Source organism: Pristiophorus japonicus, chromosome 17, assembly GCF_044704955.1.
Source record: "Pristiophorus japonicus isolate sPriJap1 chromosome 17, sPriJap1.hap1, whole genome shotgun sequence".
Taxonomy (NCBI): Eukaryota; Metazoa; Chordata; class Chondrichthyes; family Pristiophoridae; genus Pristiophorus; species Pristiophorus japonicus.
In genome coordinates this window covers 48,195,065-48,218,552 of record NC_091993.1, presented here as the reverse complement: position 1 = coordinate 48,218,552, position 23,488 = coordinate 48,195,065, and the positions used below count along the sequence as shown (strand labels likewise).

Here is a 23,488-nt window from a genome sequence, read left to right as displayed (position 1 = left end):
TTGAAGAACAGGTTTGAGAGTGATTAAAGAACAGGGTCGAGGGTGATTGAAGAACAGGTTGGAGGGTGATTGAAGAACAGGTAAGAGGGTGATTGAGGGGCAGTTTAGAGGGTGATTGAAGGACAGGTTAGAGGGTGATTGAGGGACAGGTTAGAGGGTGATTGACGGACAGGTTAGAGGGTGATTGAAGAACAAGTTAGAGGGTGATTGAAGAACAGGTCAGAGGGTGATTGAAGAACAGGTTAGAGGGTGATTGAGGAACAGGTTCGAGGGTGATTGAAGAACAGGTTAGAGGGTGATTGAGGGACAGGTTAGTGGGTGATTGAGGGACAGGTTAGAGGCTGATTGAAGATCAGGTTAGAGGGTGATTGAAGGACAGGTCAGAGGGTGATTGAGGGACAGGTTAGAGTGTGATTGAGGTACAGGTTATAGGATGACTGAGAGACAGGTTAGAGGGTGATTGAAGAACAGGTTAGAGGGTGATTGAGGGACAGGTTAGAGGGTGATTGAGGGACAGGTTAGAGAGTGATGGAAGAACAGGTTAGATGGTGATTGAGGGATATGTTAGAGGGTGATTGAAGGACAGGTTAGAGGGTGATTGAAGAACAGGTTAGAGGGTGATTGAAGAACAGGTTAGAGGGTGATTGAGGGACAGGTTAGAGGGTGATTGAAGAACAGGTTAGAGGGCGATTGAAGAACAGGTTAGAGGGCGATTGAAGAACAGGTTAGAGGGTGATTGAAGAACAGGATAGAGAGTGATTGAGGGACAGTTTAGAGGGTGATTGAAGAACAGGTTTGAGAGTGATTAAAGAACAGGGTCGAGGGTGATTGAAGAACAGGTTAGAGGGTGATTGAGGAACAGGTTAGTGGGTGATTGAAGAACAGGTTAGAGGCTGATTGAAGAACAGGTTAGAGGGTGATTGAGGAACAGGTTAGAGCGTGATTGAAGAACAGGTTAGAGTGTGATTGAAGAACAGGTTAGAGGGTGATTGAGGGACAGGTTAGAGGGTGATTGAAGAACAGGTTTGAGAGTGATTAAAGAACAGGGTCGAGGGTGATTGAAGAACAGGTTAGAGGGTGATTGAGGAACAGGTTAGTGGGTGATTGAAGAACAGGTTAGAGGCTGATTGAAGAACAGGTTAGAGGGTGATTGAGGAACAGGTTAGAGGGTGATTGAAGAACAGGTTAGAGGGTGATTGAAGGACAGGTTAGAGGGTGATTGAAGAACAGGTTAGAGGGTGATTGAAGAACAGGTTAGAGGGTGATTGAAGAACAGGTTAGAGGGTGATTGAAGGACAGGTTAGAGGATGATTGAGGAACAGGTTAGAGGGTGATTGAAGAACAGGTTAGAGGTTGATTGAAGGACAGGTTAGAGGGTGATTGAGAGACATATTAGAGGGTGATTGAAGGACAGGTTAGAGGGTGATTGAAGAACAGATTGGAGGGTGATTGAAGGACAGGTTAGAGGGTGATTGAGGGACAGGTTAGAGGGTGATTGAAGAACAGATTAGAGGGTGATTGAAGGACAGGTTATAGGGTGATTGAAGGACAGGTTAGAGGGTGATTGAAGAACAGGTTCGAGGGTGATTGAGGGACAGGTTAGAGGGTGATTGAAGAACAGGTTAGAGTGTGATTGAGGGACAGGTTAGAGGGTGATTGAAGAACAGGTTAGAGGGTGATTGAGGAACACGTTAGAGGGTGATTGAAGAACAGGTTGGAGGGTGATTGAAGAACTGGTTAGAGGGTGATTGAGGGACAGGTTAGAGGGTGATTGAAGAACAGGTTAGAGGGTGATTGAAGGAGAGGATATTGAAGAACAGGTTAGAGGGTGATTGAAGGACAGGAGATAAAGGGCCATGGGAACTGGAGGGGCACCTCGGATTAGGACAGTGGATGTACACTTGACTATTCCAAAGCTCTCTGTCTGGCCTCCCATCTTCCATTCTGTGTAAACTTGTGCTCATCCAAAGTTCTCCGGCACATATCTAAACTGGCTCCAAGTCCGGTTCACCCATCAAGTCCCATCACCCTGTGCTCGCTGAACTATATTAGCTCCCATCTGACAATGCCTCAATTTAAAAATCCACATCCTTGTTTTCAAATCACCCCTCCCTATCTCTGTATTCTCCTCCAGCCCGTCAAGCCTTCGAGATCTCTGCGCTTCTCCAATTCTGGCATCCCTGGTCTTCAGGCTGCACCATTGGTGGCCATGCTTTCATCTGCTGAGGCCCGAAGCTCTGGAATGCCTCACTGCCTCTTTGCCTCTCTCTCCTCCTTTAAGATGTTCCTTAAAACCTATTTCTTTGACCAAGCTTTTGGTCATCCCTCCTGCTATCTCCTTCTGTGGCTTGGTGTCAGAAATGTGTTTGCTGATAATGCTCCTATGAAGTGCCTTGGGACATTTTGCCATGTTACATGTGCTATATAAATGCAAGTTGTTGCTGTGTGAGGGGTGGGTGGGCGGATCGTTGTTTGTGTGTTGTAATTCTGTGTACTATGTAAAATCATCAACAAACTTACCCAGGTTTGTTTCTGTCCCTACTTCCAAATTGTTTGCGTACAATGACGAGGTGAATCGCACCGACTGTGAGGGACCTCCCCCTAGTCCTACAAAGCTCCATGTACAATGGGCCTTGTTTTCCTCGGACTGAGCCAATTTCTGATTGATCACAGAATTGACGAAGAACTTTCTTGCACAGTGAGTGTTGAGAATGTGAATCTTGCAGCATCAAGGAGTGGTTGAAGCCAAGAACATTGATGCATTTATGGAGAAACTTGATTTCTGCAGGCTCTCGGCGATGAGACTCCCGGATGCACTTCCTCCACTTAGGGAGGTCTTTGGCCAGGGACTCCCAGGTGTCAGTTGGGATGTTGCACTTTATCAGGGAGTCTTTGATGGTATCCTTATTACGTTTCCTCTGCCCACCTTTAGCTCATTTGCCTTGAAGGAGTTCCAAGTAGAGCGCTTGCTTTGGGTGTCTCGTGTCTGGCATGCGAACAGTGTGGCCTGCCCAGCGGAGCTGATCAAGTGTGGTCAGTGCTTCAATGCTGGGGATGTTGGCCTGGTCGAGGACACTATTGTTGGTGCATCTGTCCTCCCAGGGGATTTGTAGGATCTTGCAGAGACATCGTTGGTGGTATTTCTCCAGCGACTTGAGGTGTCTACTGGACATGGTCTATGTTTCTGAGCCATACAGGAGGGCGGGTATTACTACAGTCCTGTCGACCATGAGCTTGGTGATAGTTTTGAGGGCCTGGTCTTCAAACACTCTTTTCCTCAGGTGGCCGAAGGCTGCACTGGAGGCGGTGTTGAATCTCGTCGTCAATGTCTGCATTTGTTGATAGGAGGCTCCCGAGATCAGGGAAATGGTCCACAGTGTCCAGGGTCACACCGTGGATCTTGATGACTGGGAGGCAGTGCTTTGCGGCGAGGACAGGCTGGTGGAGGACCTTTGCCTTACGGATGTTTAGCGTAAGGCCCGTGCTTTCGTACGCCTCAGTAAATACGTCAAATATGTCCTGGAATTCAGCCTCAGTATGTGCGCAGACGCAGGCGTCATCCGTGTACTGTAGCTCGCGATAGAGGTTGGGGTGGTCTTGGACTTGGCCTGGAAATGGCAAATGTTAAACAGCTTCCCACTGGTTCTGTGGTTTAGTTCCACTCCAGCGGGGAGCTTGTTGACTGTGAGGTGGACCATGGCAGCAAGAAAGATTGAGAAGAGGGTTGGGGCAATGACTTAGCCCTGTTTGACCCCGGTCCAGATGTGGATTGGGTCTGTAATGGATCCATGGGTAAGGATCACGGCCTGCATGTTGTCATGGAGCAGGCGGAGGATGGTGATGGAACTTTTGGGGCCATCCGAAGCGGAGGAGGACGTTCCATAGACCCTCACGGTTGACAGTGTCAAAGGTCTTTGTAAGGTCAAAGAAGGCCATATATAAGGGCTGGCGCTGTTCCCTGATTTTCCTGCAGCTGTCGCACTGCAAAGATCATGTCCTTTGTGCCGCCTAGGGGATGAAATCCGCACTGTGACTCAGGGAGGAGCTCCTCGGCCACAGGGAGAAGACAGTTGAGGAGGACTCTAGCGACGACTTTCCCAGTGGCTGATAGCAGGGAGATTCCTCTGTAGTTGCCACAGTGGGAACCTGTTCAACCTTCGCCATCTGCAGGCCAGGTCGAAGACCACCCCTACCTCTGTCGTCGAGCTACAGTATGTGGATGATGCCTGCGTCTGTGCACATACAGAGGCTGAACTCCAGGACATAGTCGACGTATTTACTGTGGCGTACGAAAGCATGGGTCTCACGCTAAACATTCGTAAGACAAAGGTCCTCCACTAGTCTGTCCTCACTGCATAGCACTGCCTCCCAGTCATCAAGATCCACGGCGCGGCCCTGGACAACGTGGACCATTTCCCATACCTCGGGTGCCTCCGTCAACAAGAACAGACATTGATGATGAGATCTAACAGAGCCTCCAGTGTGCCAGTGCAGCCTTCGACCACCTGAGGAAAAGAGTGTTTGAAGACCAGACCCTCAAAACTGCCACCAAGTTTATGGTATACAGGGGCTGTAGGAATACCTGCCCTCCTGTATGGCTCAGAGATATGGACCATGTCCAGCAGACACCTCAAGTTGCTGGAGAAATACCACCAACGATGTCTCCGTAAGATCCTACAAATCCCCTGGGAGGACAGATGCACCAACATTAGCGTCCTCGACCGGGCCAACATCCCCAGCATTGAAGCACTGACTACACTTGATCAGCTCTGCTGGGCAGGTCACATTGTTTACATGCCTGACACAAGACTCCCAAAGCAAGTGCTCTACTTGGAACTCCTTCATGACAAGCGAGCCAAAGGAGGACGGAGGAAACGTTACAAGGACACCCTCAAGACCTCCCTGATAAAGTGCAACATCCCCACCGACACTTGGGAGTCCCTGGCCAAAGACCGCCCTAAGTGGAGGAAGTGCATCCGGAAGAGTGCTGAGCAGCTCGAATCTCGTCACCGAGAGCATGCAGAAATCAAACACAGGCAACGGCAAGAGCGTGCGGCAAACCAGCCCCACCCTCCCCTTCTCTCAATGACTATCTGTCCCATCTGTGACAGGGACTGTGGTTCTCGTATTGGACTATTCAGCTACCTAACACTCATTTTTAGAGTGGAAGCAAGTCTTCCTCGATTCCGAGGGACTGCCAGTGATGCTGATGATGAGAATGGCCTGTTTCTGTGCTGTAGACCCGATGCGCGATGTAGATAATGGGGTGTGAGTTGACACCCACAGTGGCTAAAAGAAGAGAAGCAATCCTAAAGGAGTGGAAAATGAAGGATCTAACTTTAAAGCGATGTGCCCCATCCCTTACACTGTACAGGCCTCTCCCCGTGTGGCTATGTAACTCGTCCCCTTTACCTTGCTCCACACCTACAGTAAAAATGCATTTATTAATTTTTAGGAACTATTTCCTTTGCTTAAAGTTCATATCAAAGATTTTGTTGAGTGACAGATTCATCCTGATGAATATAAAACAAACATTCCACAACCAGACTTTCCACGGGCAGCATTGTCACACACACACACACCCATTGTGTCGGGTTATCTGTGACAGCGCACCTGTAAAGCTCAAGCATTCATATATTGAAGATGTCAGAGTGATCTTGTGATTTCATAATCAACCCAAACATGTTTGCGACTATGTAAACATCTTGGTTTGACGGAAGAGTCAGATAATCACAGCTTCGGTATGTGTTTAAATCGTGCAATGGGCTGTGTGGAGCAATGCATTGCCTCATTCAATGACTAATCACCCATGATCCAAGGCTGAGGTGCTCGTCACATAATCCCAGTTACTTCATTAGTTTACATTTTAATCCTTTCATTCCCAAGGGCACGACACTTTCTTAGTTCAGAGAGTGGGGCAGGGTCTGTGTGGCCCATCGTTTGGCTCAGAAGTATTGTGTTAGGGAAATTGATGGGATTGAAGGCCGATAAATCCCCAGGGTCTGATAGTCCGCTTCGGATGCCCCCAAAAGTTCGTCACCATCCCCCGCCTGCTCCACGACGACATGCAGGCCGTGATCCTTACCAATGGATCCATTACAGGCCTGATAGTCTGCATCCCAGAGTACTTAAGGAAGTGGCCCTAGAAATAGTGGATGCATTGGTGATCAATTTCCAACAGTCTATCAACTCGGGATCAGTTCCTATGGACTGAAGGGTAACTAATGTAACACCATTTTTTAAAAAAGGAGGGAGAGAGAAAACACGTAATTATAGAGCAATTAGCCTGACATCGGTAGTGGGGAAAATGTTGAAATCAATTATTAAAGATGTAATAGTAGCGCATTTGGAAAGCAGTGACAGGATCGGTCCAAGACAGCATGGATTTATGAAAGGGAAATCATGCTTGACAAATCTTCTCGAATTTTTTGAGGATGTAACTAGTAGAGTGGACAAGGGAGAACCAGTGGATGTGGTGTATTTGGACTTTCAAAAGGCTTTTGACTAGGTCCTACACAAGAGATTAGTGTGCAAAATTAAAGCACATGGTATTGGGGGTAATGTATTGATGTGGATAGAGAACTGGTTGGCAGACAGGAAGCAGAGAGTTGGGAATAACGGGTCCATTTCAGAATGGCAGGCGGTGACTAGTGGGGTGCCGCAGGGTTCAGTGCTGGGACCCCAGCTTCTTACAATATACATCAATGATTTAGATGAATGAATTGAGTGTAATATCTCCAAGTTTGCAGATGACACTAAGCTGGGTGGCGGTGTGAGCTGTGAGGAGGATGCTAAGAGGCTGCAGGGTGACTTGGACAGGTTAAGTGAGTGTGCACATGCATGGCAGAAGCAGTATAATGTAGATAAATGTGAGGTTATCCACTTTGGTGGCAAAAACAGGAAGGCAGAATATTATCTGAGTGGCGGCAGATTAGGGAAAAGGGTGGTGCAACGAGACCTGGGTGTCATGGTACATCAGTCATTGAAAGTTGGCATGCAGGTACAGCAGGCGGTGAAGAATGCAAATGGCATGTTGGCCTTCATAGCTAGGGGATTTGAGTATAGGAACAGGGAGGTCTTACTGCAGTTGTTCAGGGCCTTGGTGAGGCCTCACCTGGAATATTGTGTTCAGTTTTGGTCTCCTAATCTGAGGAAGGATGTTCTTACTGTTGAGGGAGTGCAGCGAAGGTTCACCAGACTGATTCCTGGGATTTCAGGACTGGTATATGAGGAGAGACTGGATCGACTGGGCCTTTATTCACTGGTGTTTAAAAGAATGATAGGGGATCTCATAGAAACATATAAAATTCGAATGGGATTGGACAGGTTAGAGGCAGGAAGAATGTTCCCGATACTAGGGAAGTCGAGAACCAGGGGTCACAGTCTAAGGATAAGGGGCAGGCCATTTAGGACTGAGATGAGGAGAAACTTCTTCACTCATAGAGTTGTTAACCTGTGGAATTCCCTGCCGCAGAAAATTGTTGATGCCAGTTCGTTAAATATATTCAAGAGGGAGTTAGATATGGCCCTTACAGCTAAAGGGATCAAGGGGTATGGAGAGAAAGCAGGAAAGGGGTACTGAGGGAATAATCAGCCATGATCTTATTGAATGGTGGTGCAGGATCGAAGGGCCGAATGGCACCTATTTTCTATGTTTCTATCCCGGGGATGATCAATCCCCTCCCCTTCACTCCGTGATAATCTGCTCCAACCGTGGTCTGGACAATTGAAACCCATTTAATAAAAAAAACAAATTTGAATCTTGATGAACTGTGGGAATCGGACGGACTGAGGCTGTGTGGTTTGAGAATGAAGAGAAATGAAGCAACAGCAACAGACACAACACAGGGCTTTTACAACAACAACAACCTGTATTTATATAGCGCCTTTAATGTAGTGAAACGTCCCAAGGTGCTTCACAGGAGTATTATGTGACAGAAAATTTCACACCAAGCCGCATAAGGACAAATTAGCGCAGATCAAAGAAGTAGGTTTTAAGGAGAGTCTTGAAGGAGGAAAGAGAGGTAGGGAGGCAGAGAGGTTTAGGGAGGGAGTTCCAGAGCTTGGGCCCAGGCAGCTGAAGGCATGGCCACCGATGGTGGAGCGATTATAATCAGGGCTGCTTAAAAACGCAGAATTAGAGGACCTCAGACATCTCGGGGAGAGGGTTGTGGGGCTGGAGGAGATTACAGAGATAGGGAGGGGTGAGGCCATGGAGGGATTTGAAAATAAGGATGAGAATTTTGAAATTGAGGTGTTGCTTAACCGGGAACCAATGTAGGTCAACGAGCACAGGGGGCAATCGGTGAACGGGACTTGATGCGAGTTAGGACACGGGCAGCCGAGTTTTGGATCACCTCTAGTTTACGTAGGGTAGAATGTGGGAGGCCAGCCAGGATTGCGCTGGAATAGTCCAGTCTAGAGGTAACAAAGGCATGGTTGAGGGTTTCAGCAGCAGATGAGTTGAGGCAGGGACGGAGACGGGCAATGTTACGGAGGCGGAAATAGACGGTCTTAGTTATGCTGCGGATATGTGGTCGAAAGCTCAGTGTGGTTTAGTCTCAGACAGAAGTTGGGGAGAGGGATGGAGTCAGTGGCTAGGGAACGGAGTTTGTGGCGGGGACCGAAAACAATGGGTTCGGTCTTCCCAATATTCAATTGGAGAAAATTTCTGCTCATCCAGAACTGGATGTGGGACAAGCAGTCTGACAATTTAGATACCAAGGAGGAGTCAAGAGAAGTGGTGGTGAGGTAGAGCTGGGTGTCGTCAGCGTACATGTGGAAACTGTCGCTGTGTTTTTGGATGATGTCGCCGAGGGGCAGCATGTAGATGAGAAATAGGAGGGAGCCAAGGACAGATCCTTGGGGGACACCAGAAGTAATGATGCGGGGGTGGGAAGAGAAGCCATTGCAGGTGATTCTCTGGCTACAATGAGATGGATAAGAATGGAACGAGGCGAGTGCAGTCCCACCCAGCTGGACGATGGTGGAGAGGCGTTGGAGGAGGATGGAGTGGTCAACCATGTCAGAGGCTGCAGACAGGACGAGGAGGGATAGTTTACCATGGTCACAGTCACAAAGCATGTCATTTGTGACTTTGATGAGAGCCGTTTCGGTACTGTAGCAGGTGCAGAAATCAGATTGAAGGTATTCAAACATGGAGTTCTGGGAAAGATGGCCACAGATTTGGGAGGTGACAACACATTCAAGGACTTTGGAGACTAAAGGGAGGTTGGAGATGGGGCGGTAGTTTACAAGGACGGAGGGGTCGAGGGTTGGTTTTTTAGGAGAGGGGTGATGACGGCAGATTTGAGGGGGCGGGTGACAGTACCTGAGGAGAGAGAACCGTTAACAATGTCGGCTAACATGGGAGCCAGAAAAGGAAGTTGGGTGGTCAGCAGTTTAGTGGGAATAGGGTCAAGGGAGCAGGAAGTGCGTCTCATGGACAGGATGAGCTCGGAGAGGGCATGTGGGGAGATCGGAGAGAAACTGGAGAAAGATGTGAGGTCAGGGCTAGGGCAGAGGGGATCCTTAGAGACAGTTTGGCCCAGTGGGCCAGGGGAAGGAAGGGAAGAGGCAGAGATGGCCGAATGGATGGTCTCAATCTTAGAGACAAAGAAGTCCTTGAGCTCCTCGCACGTATTGTCGGAGGTGAGGGTGGAGACTGGGGAGAGGGGTTTAAGAAGACGGCTAGCAGTGGAGAATAGAAGCCGGGGTTTATCTTTACATTCCAGAATGATTCTGGAATATTGAGCAATTTTGGCAGACGAGAGCAAGACCCAATAGTGCTTTATGTGGCCCAGCCAGATCTGGCGGTGAATGGCGAAACCAGTTGTCCGCCATATCCGCTCAAGTCTGCGTCCCTTGGACTTATGGGAGAGAAGTTGAGGGCTGTACCAGGGGGAACGGCCAGCGTGAGAGAGAGTAATAATTTTAACAGGGACGAGGGCATCAAAGGTGGTGATGAGGGTGCGATTGAGCAAATTGGTAGCTGCAGAGATGTCATGGTGAAAGGTGGGCCAAAGGCTGGACAGTTGGGTGTTCATAAATGCAGTTGTAAGGGAGTTTTTAACATAGAAAACCATCGTCAGGAACAGATGCTGTGGTGGGAGAGGTGATGAACTGGGTAAAGAGATGGGTTTAAGATGGAAATCGAGGTTGAGAGGGGAAGGGGTTTAGGGAGGTGGCTCAAGACGCAGGTGATGGGGTGATGGGGCGAGGATAATAACAGACCAGTTGGGCCACTTGATAAATGGTTAGTTACAGTGGCAGCTTGGCTCTGTCTGTGCAATGTAACAAACAGCTACCTGACCTGATCATCTCCCCAGTCAACATGCAAATCTACAGCTTAGCAACACTCTGGCCACAATCCTCCTGCTCTCACAGAGAGAAGGCAACCATTGCTTCGCCTAGCTTGGAAAGTATAAATCCATCCGTCAGATATTCCAGGAAGGTTTATGTTGATGAACTCAACATCCTGTGCCCTAAAGTTTATTTTCAAGTCTGTCAGCAAAAAGCCGCCGATTGTCTCCTACCTGAGGTCCTTGATCAGTTTTCGGATCGAACGGGTTTCCCACCACTCGTGCTTTGAGTCGTTCCACACTGCGCCGCACAAACTCCTCATATATTGGCTCCTCCACAAATATCCGTGCTGCAGCAGTGCAGCACTGGCCCTGGTTAAAGAAGGCTCCCTGGGAGGCACATTCCACAGCCAGCGCCACTGGGCAAAGGGAAAATGATGCATTACATTACACCCAGCCTCCTGCCTGTTTGATTCAAAACACCAGGGCCAGGAATTTACTCACAACTTTGCCTGCTCCGCATTATGGCTGCGTAGTGGGAGAAGTTCTGAGGGAATTCTCGGCCTCAGAGATTTAAACCCAATTTCCAATTGATCGTTGCGCTGCACAGCTCAGGCCCATTGCCCAGTCTGGGTCTCATGGCTCAGGCCCATTGCCCAGTCTGGGTCTCACGGCCCATTGCCCAGTCTGGGTCTCACGGCCCATTGCCCAGTCTGGGTCTCACAGCCCATTGCCCAGTCTAGGTCTCACGGGCCATTGCCCAGTCTGGGTCTCACGGGCCATTGCCCAGTCTGGGTCTCACGGCCCATTGCCGAGTCTGGGTCTCACGGCCTATTGCCCAGTCTGGGTCTCACGGATCAGGCCCATTGCCCAGTCTGGGTCTCACGGCCCATTGCCCAGTCTGGGTCTCACAGCCCATTGCTCAGTCTGGGTCTCATGGGCCATTGCCCAGTCTGGGTCTCACAGCCCATTGCCTAGTCTGGGTCTCATGGCTCAGGCCCATTGCCCAGTCTGGGTCTCACGGCCCATTGCCCAGTCTGGATCTCACGGCCCATTGCCCAGTCTGGGTCTCACAGCCCATTGCCCAGTCTGGGTCTCACGGGCCATTGCCCAGTCTGGGTCTCACGGGCCATTGCCCAGTCTGGGTCTCACGGGCCATTGCCCAGTCTGGTCTCATGGGCCATTGCCCAGTCTGGGTCTCACAGCCCATTGCCGAGTCTGGGTCTCACGGCCTATTGCCCAGTCTGGGTCTCATGGCTCAGGCCCATTGCCCAGTCTGGGTCTCATGGCCCATTGCCCAGTCTGGGTCTCACGGCCCATTGCCCAGTCTGGGTCTCACGGCCCATTGCCCAGTCTGGGTCTCATGGGCCATTGCCCAGTCTGGGTCTCACAGCCCAGTGCCTAGTCTGGGTCTCATGGCTCAGGCCCATTGCCCAGTCTGGGTCTCACGGCCCATTGCCCAGTCTGGGTCTCACGGCCCATTGCCCAGTCTAGTCTCATGGGCCATTGCCCAGTCTGGGTCTCACAGCCCATTGCCCAGTCTGGGTCTCACGGCCCATTGCCCAGTCTGGGTCTCACGGCTCAGGCCCATTGCCCAATCTGGGTCTCACGGCCCATTGCCCAGTCTGGGTCTCATGGGCCATTGCCCAGTCTGTGTCTCACGGCCCATTGCCTAGTCTGGGTCACATGGCTCAGGCCCATTGCCCAGTCTGGGTCTCACGGCCCATTGCCCAGTCTGGGTCTCACGGGCCATTGCCCAGTCTGGGTCTCACGGCCCATTGCCCAGTCTGGGTCTCATGGGCCATTGCCCAGTCTGGGTCTCACGGCCCATTGCCCAGTCTGGGTCTCATGGCTCGAGCCCATTGCCCAGTCTGGGTCTCACGGCTCAGGCCCATTGCCCAGTCTGGGTCTCATGGGCCATTGCCCAGTCTGGGTCTCATGGCTCGGGCCCATTGCCCAGCCTGGGTCTCACGGCTCAGGCCCATTGCCCAGCCTGGGTCTCACGGCCCATTGCTCAGTCTGGGTCTCACGGCTCAGGCCCATTGCCCAGTCTGGGTCTCACGGCCCATTGCCCAGTCTGGGTCTCACGACTCAGGCTCGCTGGTTGCCCAATGTCAATTGTTGGCCAGTAAACAGGCCCAGACCCATTCCTAGGTTGCTGTGTCCAGTTTTGGGCCTCTCACTTTAGGTAGGATGTCATGGTGACAGAGCAGGAGGGATTCACTGAGATAATCCCAGTGTGACTGCAGAGACTCGAGCAACTGGGGCACTTTACATTGGAATACTGCGTGCAGTTTTGGTTTCAATATTTACGAAAGGATATACTTGCTTTGGAGGCAGTTCAGAGAAGGTTCACTAGGTTGATTCCAGAGATGAGGGGGTTGACTTATGAGGAAAGGTTGAGTAGGTTGGGTCTCTACTCATTGGAATTCAGAAGATTGAGAGGTGATCTTATCAAAATGTATAAGATTACGAGGGGGCTTGACAAGGTGGATGCAGAGAGGATGTTTCCACTGTTAGGGGAGACTAGAACTAGAGGGCATAGTCTTAGAATAAGGGGCCGCCCATTTAAAACTGAGATGAGGAGAAATTTCTTCTCTCAGAGGGTTGTAAATCTGTGGAATTCGCTGCCTCAGAGAGCTGTGGAAGCTGGGACATTGAATAAATTTAAGACAGAGATAGACAGTTTCTTAACCAATAAGGGAACAAGGGGTTATGGAGACCGGGCAGGGAAGTGGAGCTGAGTCCATGATCAGATCAGCCATGATCGTATTGAATGGCGGAGCAGGCGCGAGGGGCCATATGGCCGACTCCTGCTCCTATTTCTTATGTTCTTATGTTCTTATGTTATGTAACAATGAAGGTAAAGCGAGGAACTGATAGAAGGGTTCAAAATAATGAAGGGTTGTGATGAGAAAAGTCAGGAACTAGAGGCAATAATTTCAGATTATTACCGAAAGCACGGAAGGAGAGTTAGGAAATCTTTATGCACAGAAACAGTGGAAGCAGAATCTGTAACAGTTTTAAAATGTAAATGGATAAATATTTGTATTTTTTAAAAGGTGTGGGGAGAGAGCAGGAGAATGGGAGTAAGGGATGACATGTCTTGTTACACCTGTACACAACCAGGAACATCACAACTCCCATTACAGTAATAAATGACCACCAAATACTACATATCCCACCCTGTCTAAAACCATGGCGATGGAGTGAGGAAGGTTGGTCACCATGACGATGGAGTGAGGAAGGTTGGTCACCATGGCGATGGAGTGAGGAAGGTTGGTCACCATGGTGCTTGAGTGAGGAAGGCTAGTCACCGTGGTGATGGAGTGAGGAAGGCTAGTCACCATGGTGATTGAGAGAAGAAGGTTGGTCACCAAACAGCTTTTGGACAATAACAGCAGCAACAACACTGCAGTAAAGCTCAAAGACTGTCTGAGTCAAACTATATCGATTAAACTTAAATCCATTAACCTGAAGAACGGGTTTTAATTAAACTGGTCACAGCTCTGTGGCTGTAGAGGACTGTTTTTCCTTTTTTAACATCTGAAATTCATACGTGAGAAAGCTGCAAAACAAACAAGAGCTGTACTTACAGTCAGAGTCGGCAAACACAATACAGGGGTTCTTTCCCCCGAGCTCCAGGGTCACTCTCTTCAGATTACTGTTGGAGGCAGCTTCCGTTATAGACCTCCCAACCTGTCAACGCATCAAACACACACTTTCAGCAACCAGAGAGACGCAGAAAGTATCAACTCAGCATTACTGTGAAAACTAATAATCCTTGAATTGATTTTAAAATGGAGTTCCTCCACAGTTAATGCATAGTTATCAAGTGCAGGAAGAGGAAAGAGCGTGCGGCAAATCAGTCCCACCCACCCTTCCCCTCAACGACTGTCTGTCCCACCTGTGACAGGGACTGTGGTTCTCATATTGGACTGTTCAGTCACCTAAGAACTCATGTTTAAAGTGGAAGCAAGTCTTCCTCGATTCCGAGGGACTGCCTATAATGATGATGAATGCAAAGGATTTGTGACACAAAATCTGTCATTGTTATTGTACCAATAGTCCCAGTTTATATATCTCTCTAACCTAGCACTGTACCAATAATACCAATATTCTCACTGTATATCCCTCTAACTCCAGTGCTGTAGCCCATAAGTTGTGTGGATGAGAGGAGGAGTTACAGTGGGACTTGGGATACATTCGATACCTTAGTGCCTCCAGTTAACACCTGGCGGGGGCGCTAATGGGGTGCTGAGGCAGTAGTGCCGCTGCGAGGCGGATCCAGTGAGGCACCCCGAATCTGCCCCAACCCCCCCCCTGCCCGCAGCGAGTTGGTGCTGGGACCTTCAGCCCCAGGCAGATCATGACGTCAGTGACTATGCAACGCTCACTGGGCACCCGATCTGCAAAATTCAATGTTGCCCCTGCCTTAGCGCCTCGGCCCAACAGCAATGTGGAGAGGCGGGGTCACGCAGGTGGATGGCGGCTCCAGAGTCGCTACTTAAATGGAACACGAATGGGTGAGTGGCAGCTGTCAGGCTGCTGCCGTTTCAGTGTTTCCTTGTCAGTTTGACATTATGCAACAATTCAATGCTCTCATTTAAAGGTTGTTTAGTCTCTGGAGTGTTGTGGCTACTAAAAATTAGTGACATTTTTATTCTCACAGCATATCAAAGTGCTACACTAGAATGACGTTCTGCAGCATCAATGAACCTCCCCTTTAAGAACTGGAAAGAACCTGTGGCAATGATGACTTGTGATTAGACAACAGCTGATATTGCTCAGTACTTTAAGTGTAACGCCACTGAGCAAGGCTATTTGTGATTTAGCACCCCAATCCTTTCTTTGAGCAATGAGACTTAATTTTCAGCACAGCGTGATTCATTAGCGCCTGGCACTAAATCATAAACTTTTCTAAAGTTACCGTTCATTCATGGGCTATAATGTATTTCTCCCCCTGACAGCTTAAGTGAGTGTGAAACAACGATGGCAGATAGAGTTCAATGTGAAGATGTGTGAGGTCATCACGTTGGATGTGACAAAGACCAATTGTTGTATGATTTAATGGTGAGAAGCCAGCGACTGTGGAGGAGCAGAGAGATTCAGGGACCCTTGCACAGAAATCACTAAATGCTCATGTACAGGGAGAAAAAATAATCAAAAAGGCAAATAGAATGTTGGCTTTTTCCTCAAGGAGTTGGGAATTCACCGGGGAGGAAGATTCACCAGAATGATGCTGGGAGTTCAAGGGGTAAATTGCGGGGACAGCTGGCATAAACTTAGCATGCATGGCATGGAGTGTTGAAGATTGAGGTCGATCTAATTGAGGTGTTTAAAATGATGACAAGCGTCGAGAGGATCAATATAGAGAAACTATTTCCTGCAGTGGGGGAATCCGAAACAAGAGGGTGTGATCTTAAAATTAGAGCGAGGCCATTTCGAAGTGAAATTAGGAAGCACTTTTTTTCACACAAACTGTGGTGAAAATGTGGAACGTTCTTACCAAAAGGCTGTGGGTGCTAGGGTTCAATTAACATTTTCAGGACTGAGATCAATAGATTTTTATAGATGAGGGTATCAAGGGATATTGAGCAAAGGTGGATAAATGGAGTTAAGGTTCAGATCAGCCAAGATCTAGTCGAATGACGGAACAGGTTTGAGGGGCTGAATGGCCTCCTCCTATTCCTATATGAACACGATCTGTTTGTCCATAACTTGGTAGTTCGTTGCACTTGAGTGATTCTGCTCAGGGTCTTGCACTTTAAAGCAGAACTTAAATAATCAAAACTGAAACTCTTTCCGAGGTCACTGGTTCCTGGGCGAACCCCGACTGGATTCCCTTCGTCTGCAGATGTTTTGCCGCCTGATGTGTTATTGAGCGAACCCTGGCATTAGGAGAGCGCCACAACATTCAGGACTCGGGATCTCAGACCAAGATCCGGGACCATCAATTTCTGCTTTAGGCGCTATCGGCAATCCGGAAGCAACCTGCGCTGGTTTTGCGAAGTGAATTTTTTGCTCAAGTTTCTGCTCAAACTTATTTGCACCTGGCCGCAGGTAAACTCTTCCATGAGCCAGCACAACCGGGCAACGCTTTAGAACATAACAGTAAAAAAAAATCTTGCATAATAAAAAATCCTGTGATATATTTAAGAGTGGTCAATTTGTGTAGTTTTATTAAAATGTTTCTGAGTAAATTAAATAATTTCTAATAGATAAAAGTTTTTAAAACATGCCTGTTAGTGTCCTTGTGCCTAAAAAAAAGCTTAACTTTAAGAGTCTCCTTAAAGGGCCGTAAACAGGCGGAGTTCGCGGAAACCTGCCATGGTGATTGGCGTGATCTGGGGGCGTGGCCAATTTGTGGGCGGGGCAACTTACAGCACGATGTTTTTCAAACCAGCACAAAAGATCACGGAAACTGGATTGTCGCTGGGTGTAACTATTGCTTGAAGTTCCTCGACCTTTTGCACCACTTGGGCTGACTGTAGGCGAATTGCGGTTGAAGAACCAACGCAACCTGGATGAAAGTCCAGGCCTGGGTGTCACTCCTGGTAATGGCATATCCCACAACTCAGGCACACCTCGTGGTGCCACTTTCTTTCCATGGATATCCCTTTGCCTCACAGATTATCCCCTGTCCTCACCATAGATGTGAAGGACCAGAATTAATGTGAAGGTAGCCCTCTCTTGCTTTACAGCATATTCTTGTAATAACATTTAAATCTTCAGAACGTCTCAACACATCGGCCGAATTATGAAGCAGTGATGTGATACCTCAGTAGAACCAGTGAATGCGACTTTATCAACGTCCTTGTGGCAGGCGATAGCTGCCCCAGCTGTGGGCCCATATCCTGGGACAATATTCACCACACCTGGGGGGAACGGAACCTAAAATTCAAAAATGTATTACACATTAACAAGCGAAATGTCCAGTGATCTCCGCTCTCCAGTATAAAACAGCAAATTTCAGAATAATTTCAGTGTGACACACATGAAGAAATAACCAGCATTATCTGATCGCAAACTTACGACATGGAACCTTCCCGTCATAAATTTGGCGCGTACTGCCCGTGATTTTCCAACCAGTATTTCTGATATGTGTTACAGTGGGAGCCTCCTCACCACTAGCACCAATGTTGGAATATTAGCCCAATAATATCAAAAAATTGTAATAAAATGACTGTGTTATATCGGAATATGCAGTTGGGAATTTGATGGAACACTCTCTCCTTGCCTGGAAGGGTACAGTCACAACAACACTCAAGAAGCTCGACACCATCAAGCTGTTTGTTTGATGGCTGTCGCTGCCACTGAACTCAATATCCACCCCCATCCCTCACTGGTGCACCGTGGCTGCAGTATGTACATGTACAGGATGTGCTGCAGGAGCTCCCCTAGGTTCCTCCCTCCCCTGCGACCTCCACCACTGAGAAGGACAAGAGCAGTAATGGTGTGCAAACACCATCTCCTCCAGTTACTCCTCCAAGTCTCACACCATCTGGACTTGGACATTTTTTGCTGTTCCTGCTCCATCGCCAGGTCAAAGTTCCGGAGCTCCCTACCGAACAGCGTTGTGGGAGCACCATAAGCTCACGGACTGCAGCGGTTGAAGAAAGCGGCTCACCACCACTATCTCAGGGCAACTAGGGATGGGCAATAAATGCTGGCTTGCTCATCGTCAATCATATCCCCAGGAGAAACGAAGCAAACTCGCCATTGATGTACCCATCACACCAGGATGCTAGAACTGCATGGCAATAATGATGAAGATAGAACCACGGACCCATTGATGTTTACAGCAGAGAAGGAGGCTATTCGGCCCACTGTGTCTGTGTCGACTCTTTGCACGAGCAATACCACTATCCCACTTTCTCCCCATACCTTGGCATCTTTCTCTGTTTCAAATATTTAGCCAGTTTTCCCCTAAAAGATGCGATGATCGCTCCCTGAAACACTCCCTGTTGCAAAGCAGTGAGAGGGGTGAGCAATGTTTGTATTTAAAATGGCGGGGAAATCAAGAACAAGTGGGCACAACCTTATCTCCCACTCGCTTAAAATCAGGTGGCACTTTCTGTGAGAGTCCAGGGATCTCTCCCCAAAAAGGCTACAGATGCTGGTGGGCAATTGGAGCTTTCACAACTGGGATTAATAGATTTTTGTTTGGTAAGGGTGTTAAGGGTAACGGAACCAAGACAGTTAAATGGGGTGAAGATACATATCGGCCATGATCTCATTGAATGGTAGAACGGGCTCAAGGGGCTGATTGGCCTATATTCCCCCTCCACTGATCACCCTCACCTCTTAAATGGAGTGACAAGCCACCTTGCCCAGCACGGTGTGGGTGAACGTTTGGAATCTGCCCAGAAGCTCTACATCCAACTCCAACAGCACGCACCCAAGCTGTGAGTACCCACAAATCCACAGCCTTTCCAGATCGATCCAGCCACTGCACCCTGTCCTTCAGTGCCACTCATTGATGAAGGGGTCTTGTTATAGTTGTGCTCCAGTGAGTTCCTCAGTCAAAGCGGGGTCATGAGCCAGTGACGGAAGGGGTACGCCTTGTTTCCAGAAGCCACCTCAACACTTCACTGTCTTCCCGGAATAGAGCTGGATGGCTGGAGATCCCACTGACAAAAGCATCGCGACAACGCCCTGGGAATTTGGCAGCGACACACAGGATCCTTTGTCGCGCGGCACTGAGGGAGTGGAAGCCCTTTCTATTCAGCAAATTCACTGAGTTCTGTTTCCATTCCAACAGGTTTAATAATCCTTCTTTCCTCTGCTGGTCTGAAATCTTGATTTTCCGCACCCCCCCGATACATTCGTTTAACCCCTCCCCGCCCAGCTCTATTTGCCCTCTCCGCGACGACCTCATTTGAAGGGAAGGCCGTCCCTTCAGTTACCTCCCCTGTTCCAGAACTCAATCCAATGCTCCATGAATGTGAATCTTCTGTCCTGCACCAGCCCTGCAGCCAAGCATTGACATTCCTCGCACCCTCACCCTCCCCACCACACCCAGTGTGTGGTACAAGCAATCGCAGATTACCACCCTCCAAGCCTCGCTTTCTTAAACTGCTGCTTAACTCCTTCGCTCCCTCTGTAAGACCTGATAAGTACTTCCATCTATGTCATTGGTTCCAACATGGATCACAAACTTTATCTCACCCTGGCACCAGGGAGAGAACATACCATGCAGACTGGAAAATAGGACGATATATAAACCTAACTATAGAATCTCCGATTACTATAACGTTCCTTTTCCTGCAGTCTACCTGCCTCTCTCTGCCGCCCTCCCGCCCCCGGCCCCCAGTAATCCCTTGCTCCACAGTGCTGTAGTGTTGCTCACAACAGTCCCCACCTCACCCCATCGTGCCCACCCCCATACATCCTTATCTCTCTCGCTCTTCAGTATTCCAATGCCTCCAACTGGCTGGCACCATCTTTTGGGTGACCACATTCTGAGAGTATCATCCAGAAGCCTCTCCTGCTGGGATTCAGGGCTGGGGGTCAGTGATGGGGTTCAGTGATGGGGTTCAGGACTGGGGTTCAGGGGGTTCAGGGCTGGGGGTCAGTGATGGGGTTCAGGGAGTTCGGGGCTGGGGGGCAGTGATGGGGTTCAGGGCTGGGGTTCAGGGAGTTCAGGGCTGGGGGTCAGTGATGGGGTTCAGTGCTGTGGTTCAGTGATGGGGTTCAGGGCTGGGGTTCATGGCTGGGGTTCAGGGGATTCATGGCTGGGGTTCAGTGATGGGGTTCAGTGCTGTGGTTCAGTGATGGGGTTCAGGGATGGGGTTCAGGGCTGGGGTTCAGGGCTGGGGGTCAGTGATGGGGTTCAGGGCTGGGGGTCAGTGCTGGGGGTCAGTGATGCGATTCAGGGCTGGGATTTAGTGATGGGGTTCAGGGCTGGGGTTCAGGGCTGGGGTTCAGTGATGGGGTTCAGGGCTGGGGTCAATGATGGAGTTCAGGGCTGGGGTTCAGGGCTGGGGGTCAGTAATGGGGTTCAGGGCTGGGGTCAATGATGGGGTTCAGGGCTGGGGTTCAGTGACGGGGTTCAGGATTGGCGTTCAGGGCTGGGGGTCAGTGATGGGGTTCAGTGCTCGGGTGGAATAGTCTCGCAAAATGAAGGATAATTTGATCTTGCGATCTGCTGTCATCTCACCGTCTAACCCACACTTCCCTGCCCGCCTGTCTTATCGCTGCTCCCTGGGCCAGCGTGGGGAAGGTGGTGACAGTGTATGGGAAGGGGCAGTATTGTACCCGTGCAGACCCCCTGGAGTGAAAAGGCCTCCCCTCCCCCACTCTGCCCTCAACATCTACTTGCTGGAGGTCTTAGGCTCCGGTGGGGCATCTGTCCGGATCCCTAGGGCATTTCTAACCCTTGAGCAGTGCTTCACGCGATGGAGCAGCGATCAGGACTCTGGGCACCAGAGGGCAGTGTGCTCTGCAGGAACTGAATGCAGGGTTTGTGGAGCCCAAATCCACATTCCTGACATATGCTCCCAGAGTGACACGCTCCACGTCGGCACTCGGAACTCGTACAATTCCCTCTATTCTCTGCACACTGCCTGCAAACACAGGCTTCGACCAACTCACAAACACAATCCTTTTCTTCCTGTGATATTCACAGAAACTTATTCAGAAAATCAGGAAAAGAGACCGACAGTGTTTTATTAAACTGATGCCTTAGCCTCAGCTCAAAGGCGTTTTCTGCCATTTGTTCAGAGAATTCAGATTTTTCTTTACTTTAGGGGTTGGGTAAAAATAGCTTAGTACCAACCAATCAGGGACAATAAAGGTGATATGATGAATCAGGCTAGGTATGGGCGGAGTGTCAGGACACTTAGAGAATGAAGCTGCTGATATAAAACATTCCCACATATATCATAGGTAACAGCTCCGATAATTACACAGTGAAAGTGTCAGCTGTGGCTCAGGGGGCAGCACTCTCGCCTATGAGTCAGAAAGTTGTGGGTTCAAGATGCACTTCAGGGACTTGAACACAAAATCTAGGGTAGTACTGAGGGAGTGCAACACTGTCGGAGGGGCAGTACTGAGGGAGTGCTGCACTGTCGGAGGGGCAGTACTGAGGGAGTGCTGCACTGTCGGAGGGGCAGTACTGAGGGAGTGCTGCACTGTCGGAGGGGCAGTACTGAGGGAGCGCTGCACTGTCAGAGGGGTAATACTGAGGGAGTGCTGCACTGTCGGAGGGGCAGTACTGGCGGAGTGCTGCACTGTCGGAGGGGCAGTATTGAGGGAGTGCTGCACTGTCGGAGGGGTAGTACTGAGGGAATGCTGCACTGTCGGAGGGGCAGTACTGAGGGAGTGCTGCACTGTCGGAGGGGCAGTACTGAGGGAGTGCTGCACTGTCGGAGGGGCAGTACTGAGGAAATGCTGCACTGTCAGAGGTGACGTCTTTCGGATGAGACGTTAAACCAAGGTCCCGTCTGCCCTCTCGGGTGGATGTAAAAGATCCCATGCCGCTGTTTGAAGAAGATCAAGGGAGTTATCTCCGATGTCTTGGCTAATATTTATCCCTCAATCAACATCACTAAAACAAATTATCTGATCATTATCACATTACTGTTTGTGGGAGCTTGCTGTGCACAAATTGGCTCTTGCTTTTTCCACATTCCATCAGTGGCTATATTCCATGAAAGGTGCTATGAAGCACTGCTGCAGAGATTGCACTGTGTGACTGATCTCGCAAACCAACTGTCAATGATACTGACCTCCTTGATCAAGGCTCCCATGTAAAGTGCAGTGAGGGGTGCCTGTTCAGCAGGTTTGATCACCACCGTGTTCCCACAGCATAGCGCTGGCGCTACTTTCCAAATGAACATCAACAGCGGGAAATTCCACTGGGGGAAAACACAATTTGTTGATGAGGTTAAATGTAGAAATGCAGAGGCTGTTGCGATTTGGAAGTTGGTGAGTGAGACAGACTGAGGGAAGGAGATAATCAGTGGTGAGTGTAACAGTGAGAAGGCACAGTGATATTCAGTGTTAATGAGCAGGTCAGGGAATGGGAGATATCCCAGAATATTTCTCATGGTTAGCCACAGGTCCCTGAATACTCTGAGCCATTTGTCTCAGTAATCCTCCTATTATTGTGCTGGAACAGGTGTCAGAGTGCATGTTGTATTGGGAGCTGGAGTGAGGCCAGCACCCTGCGCGAGTTGGGGCGGAACGTGACAGGGCGACATACCTCACATCAATAACCTCAGCTGCACAGATGGCCAAACAAAGGCGCCTTTTCAGTTATGTTAAGTTATGATTCATGTACATAGATCTGAAATAAAATGATGATGAACTCTGTGATTCTATTACCAGCATGAGCTATCACATGATAGGAACTGCACAAAACACAACAACATAGTCAATCGTCTCTTCAAAAAGATTCTGTTAAAAGTATTGCTACCTGGAGAAGAGTGAAGATCAAAGTGTTAGACTAGCTGACTGCACAGTGATTGATGCCACTATAGTCTCTGGACTCGGGGGTTGAGTTTCCAAACTGCTCCCACACAGATAGGAGGGATTTGTGTAAAGTTTGTTGGTAAATGGAGCTTGTGTTGGATTCACTCTGGGATTTGACAGTGTGAGGAAGTCCTGGCCAGTGCGAAGCCCTACACTGGGTGTGGGAGAGGAGGGGCCAGAGTTTGGACTGGACCCAGTCCTACCGGCTCTCCTTCCCTTTCGACCCAGGGTCAAGAACTCCGAGAGGAAGGGAATAGGAGTTCTTTCCCTCAGTCCTGTCGTTGTTGAAAGAGGCAGGATGGATGCTGTGATGTCCCTCTGTTAGAGAGCCCAGCAGCTCCACCTGTACTGTACCAACCATACCTGTGCTGTACCAACCATACCTGTACTGTACCGACCATACCTGTACTGTACCTACCATACCTGTACTGTACCGACCATACCTGTACGGTACCTACCATACCTGTACTGTACCAACCATACCTGTACTGTACCAACCATACCTGTACTGTACCTACCATACCTGTGCTGTACCAACCATACCTGTACTGTACCTACCATACCTGTGCTGTACCAACCATACCTGTGTTGTACCTACCATACCTGTACTGTACCTACCATACCTGTTCTTTACCAACCATACCTGTGTAGTACCTACCATACTTGTACTGTACCTACCATACCTGTGCTGTACCTACCATACCTGTATT

General features: G+C 49.3%; 1 protein-coding gene across 1 annotated transcript in view; it reads right to left on the bottom strand.

The window, feature by feature from the left end:
* The window catches only part of aldh1a3 (aldehyde dehydrogenase 1 family, member A3), a 560,210-nt gene that overhangs the window by 382,555 nt on the left and 154,167 nt on the right, over nt 1-23,488 (bottom strand). The window contains exons 6-9 of the mRNA XM_070859361.1: nt 22,034-22,162; nt 17,082-17,195; nt 13,898-14,000; nt 10,536-10,720 (exon numbers count right to left, since the gene is read on the bottom strand). Coding sequence (XP_070715462.1) covers nt 10,536-10,720; nt 13,898-14,000; nt 17,082-17,195; nt 22,034-22,162 — 531 coding nt within the window. The remainder of the gene's footprint in view (nt 1-10,535; nt 10,721-13,897; nt 14,001-17,081; nt 17,196-22,033; nt 22,163-23,488) is intronic.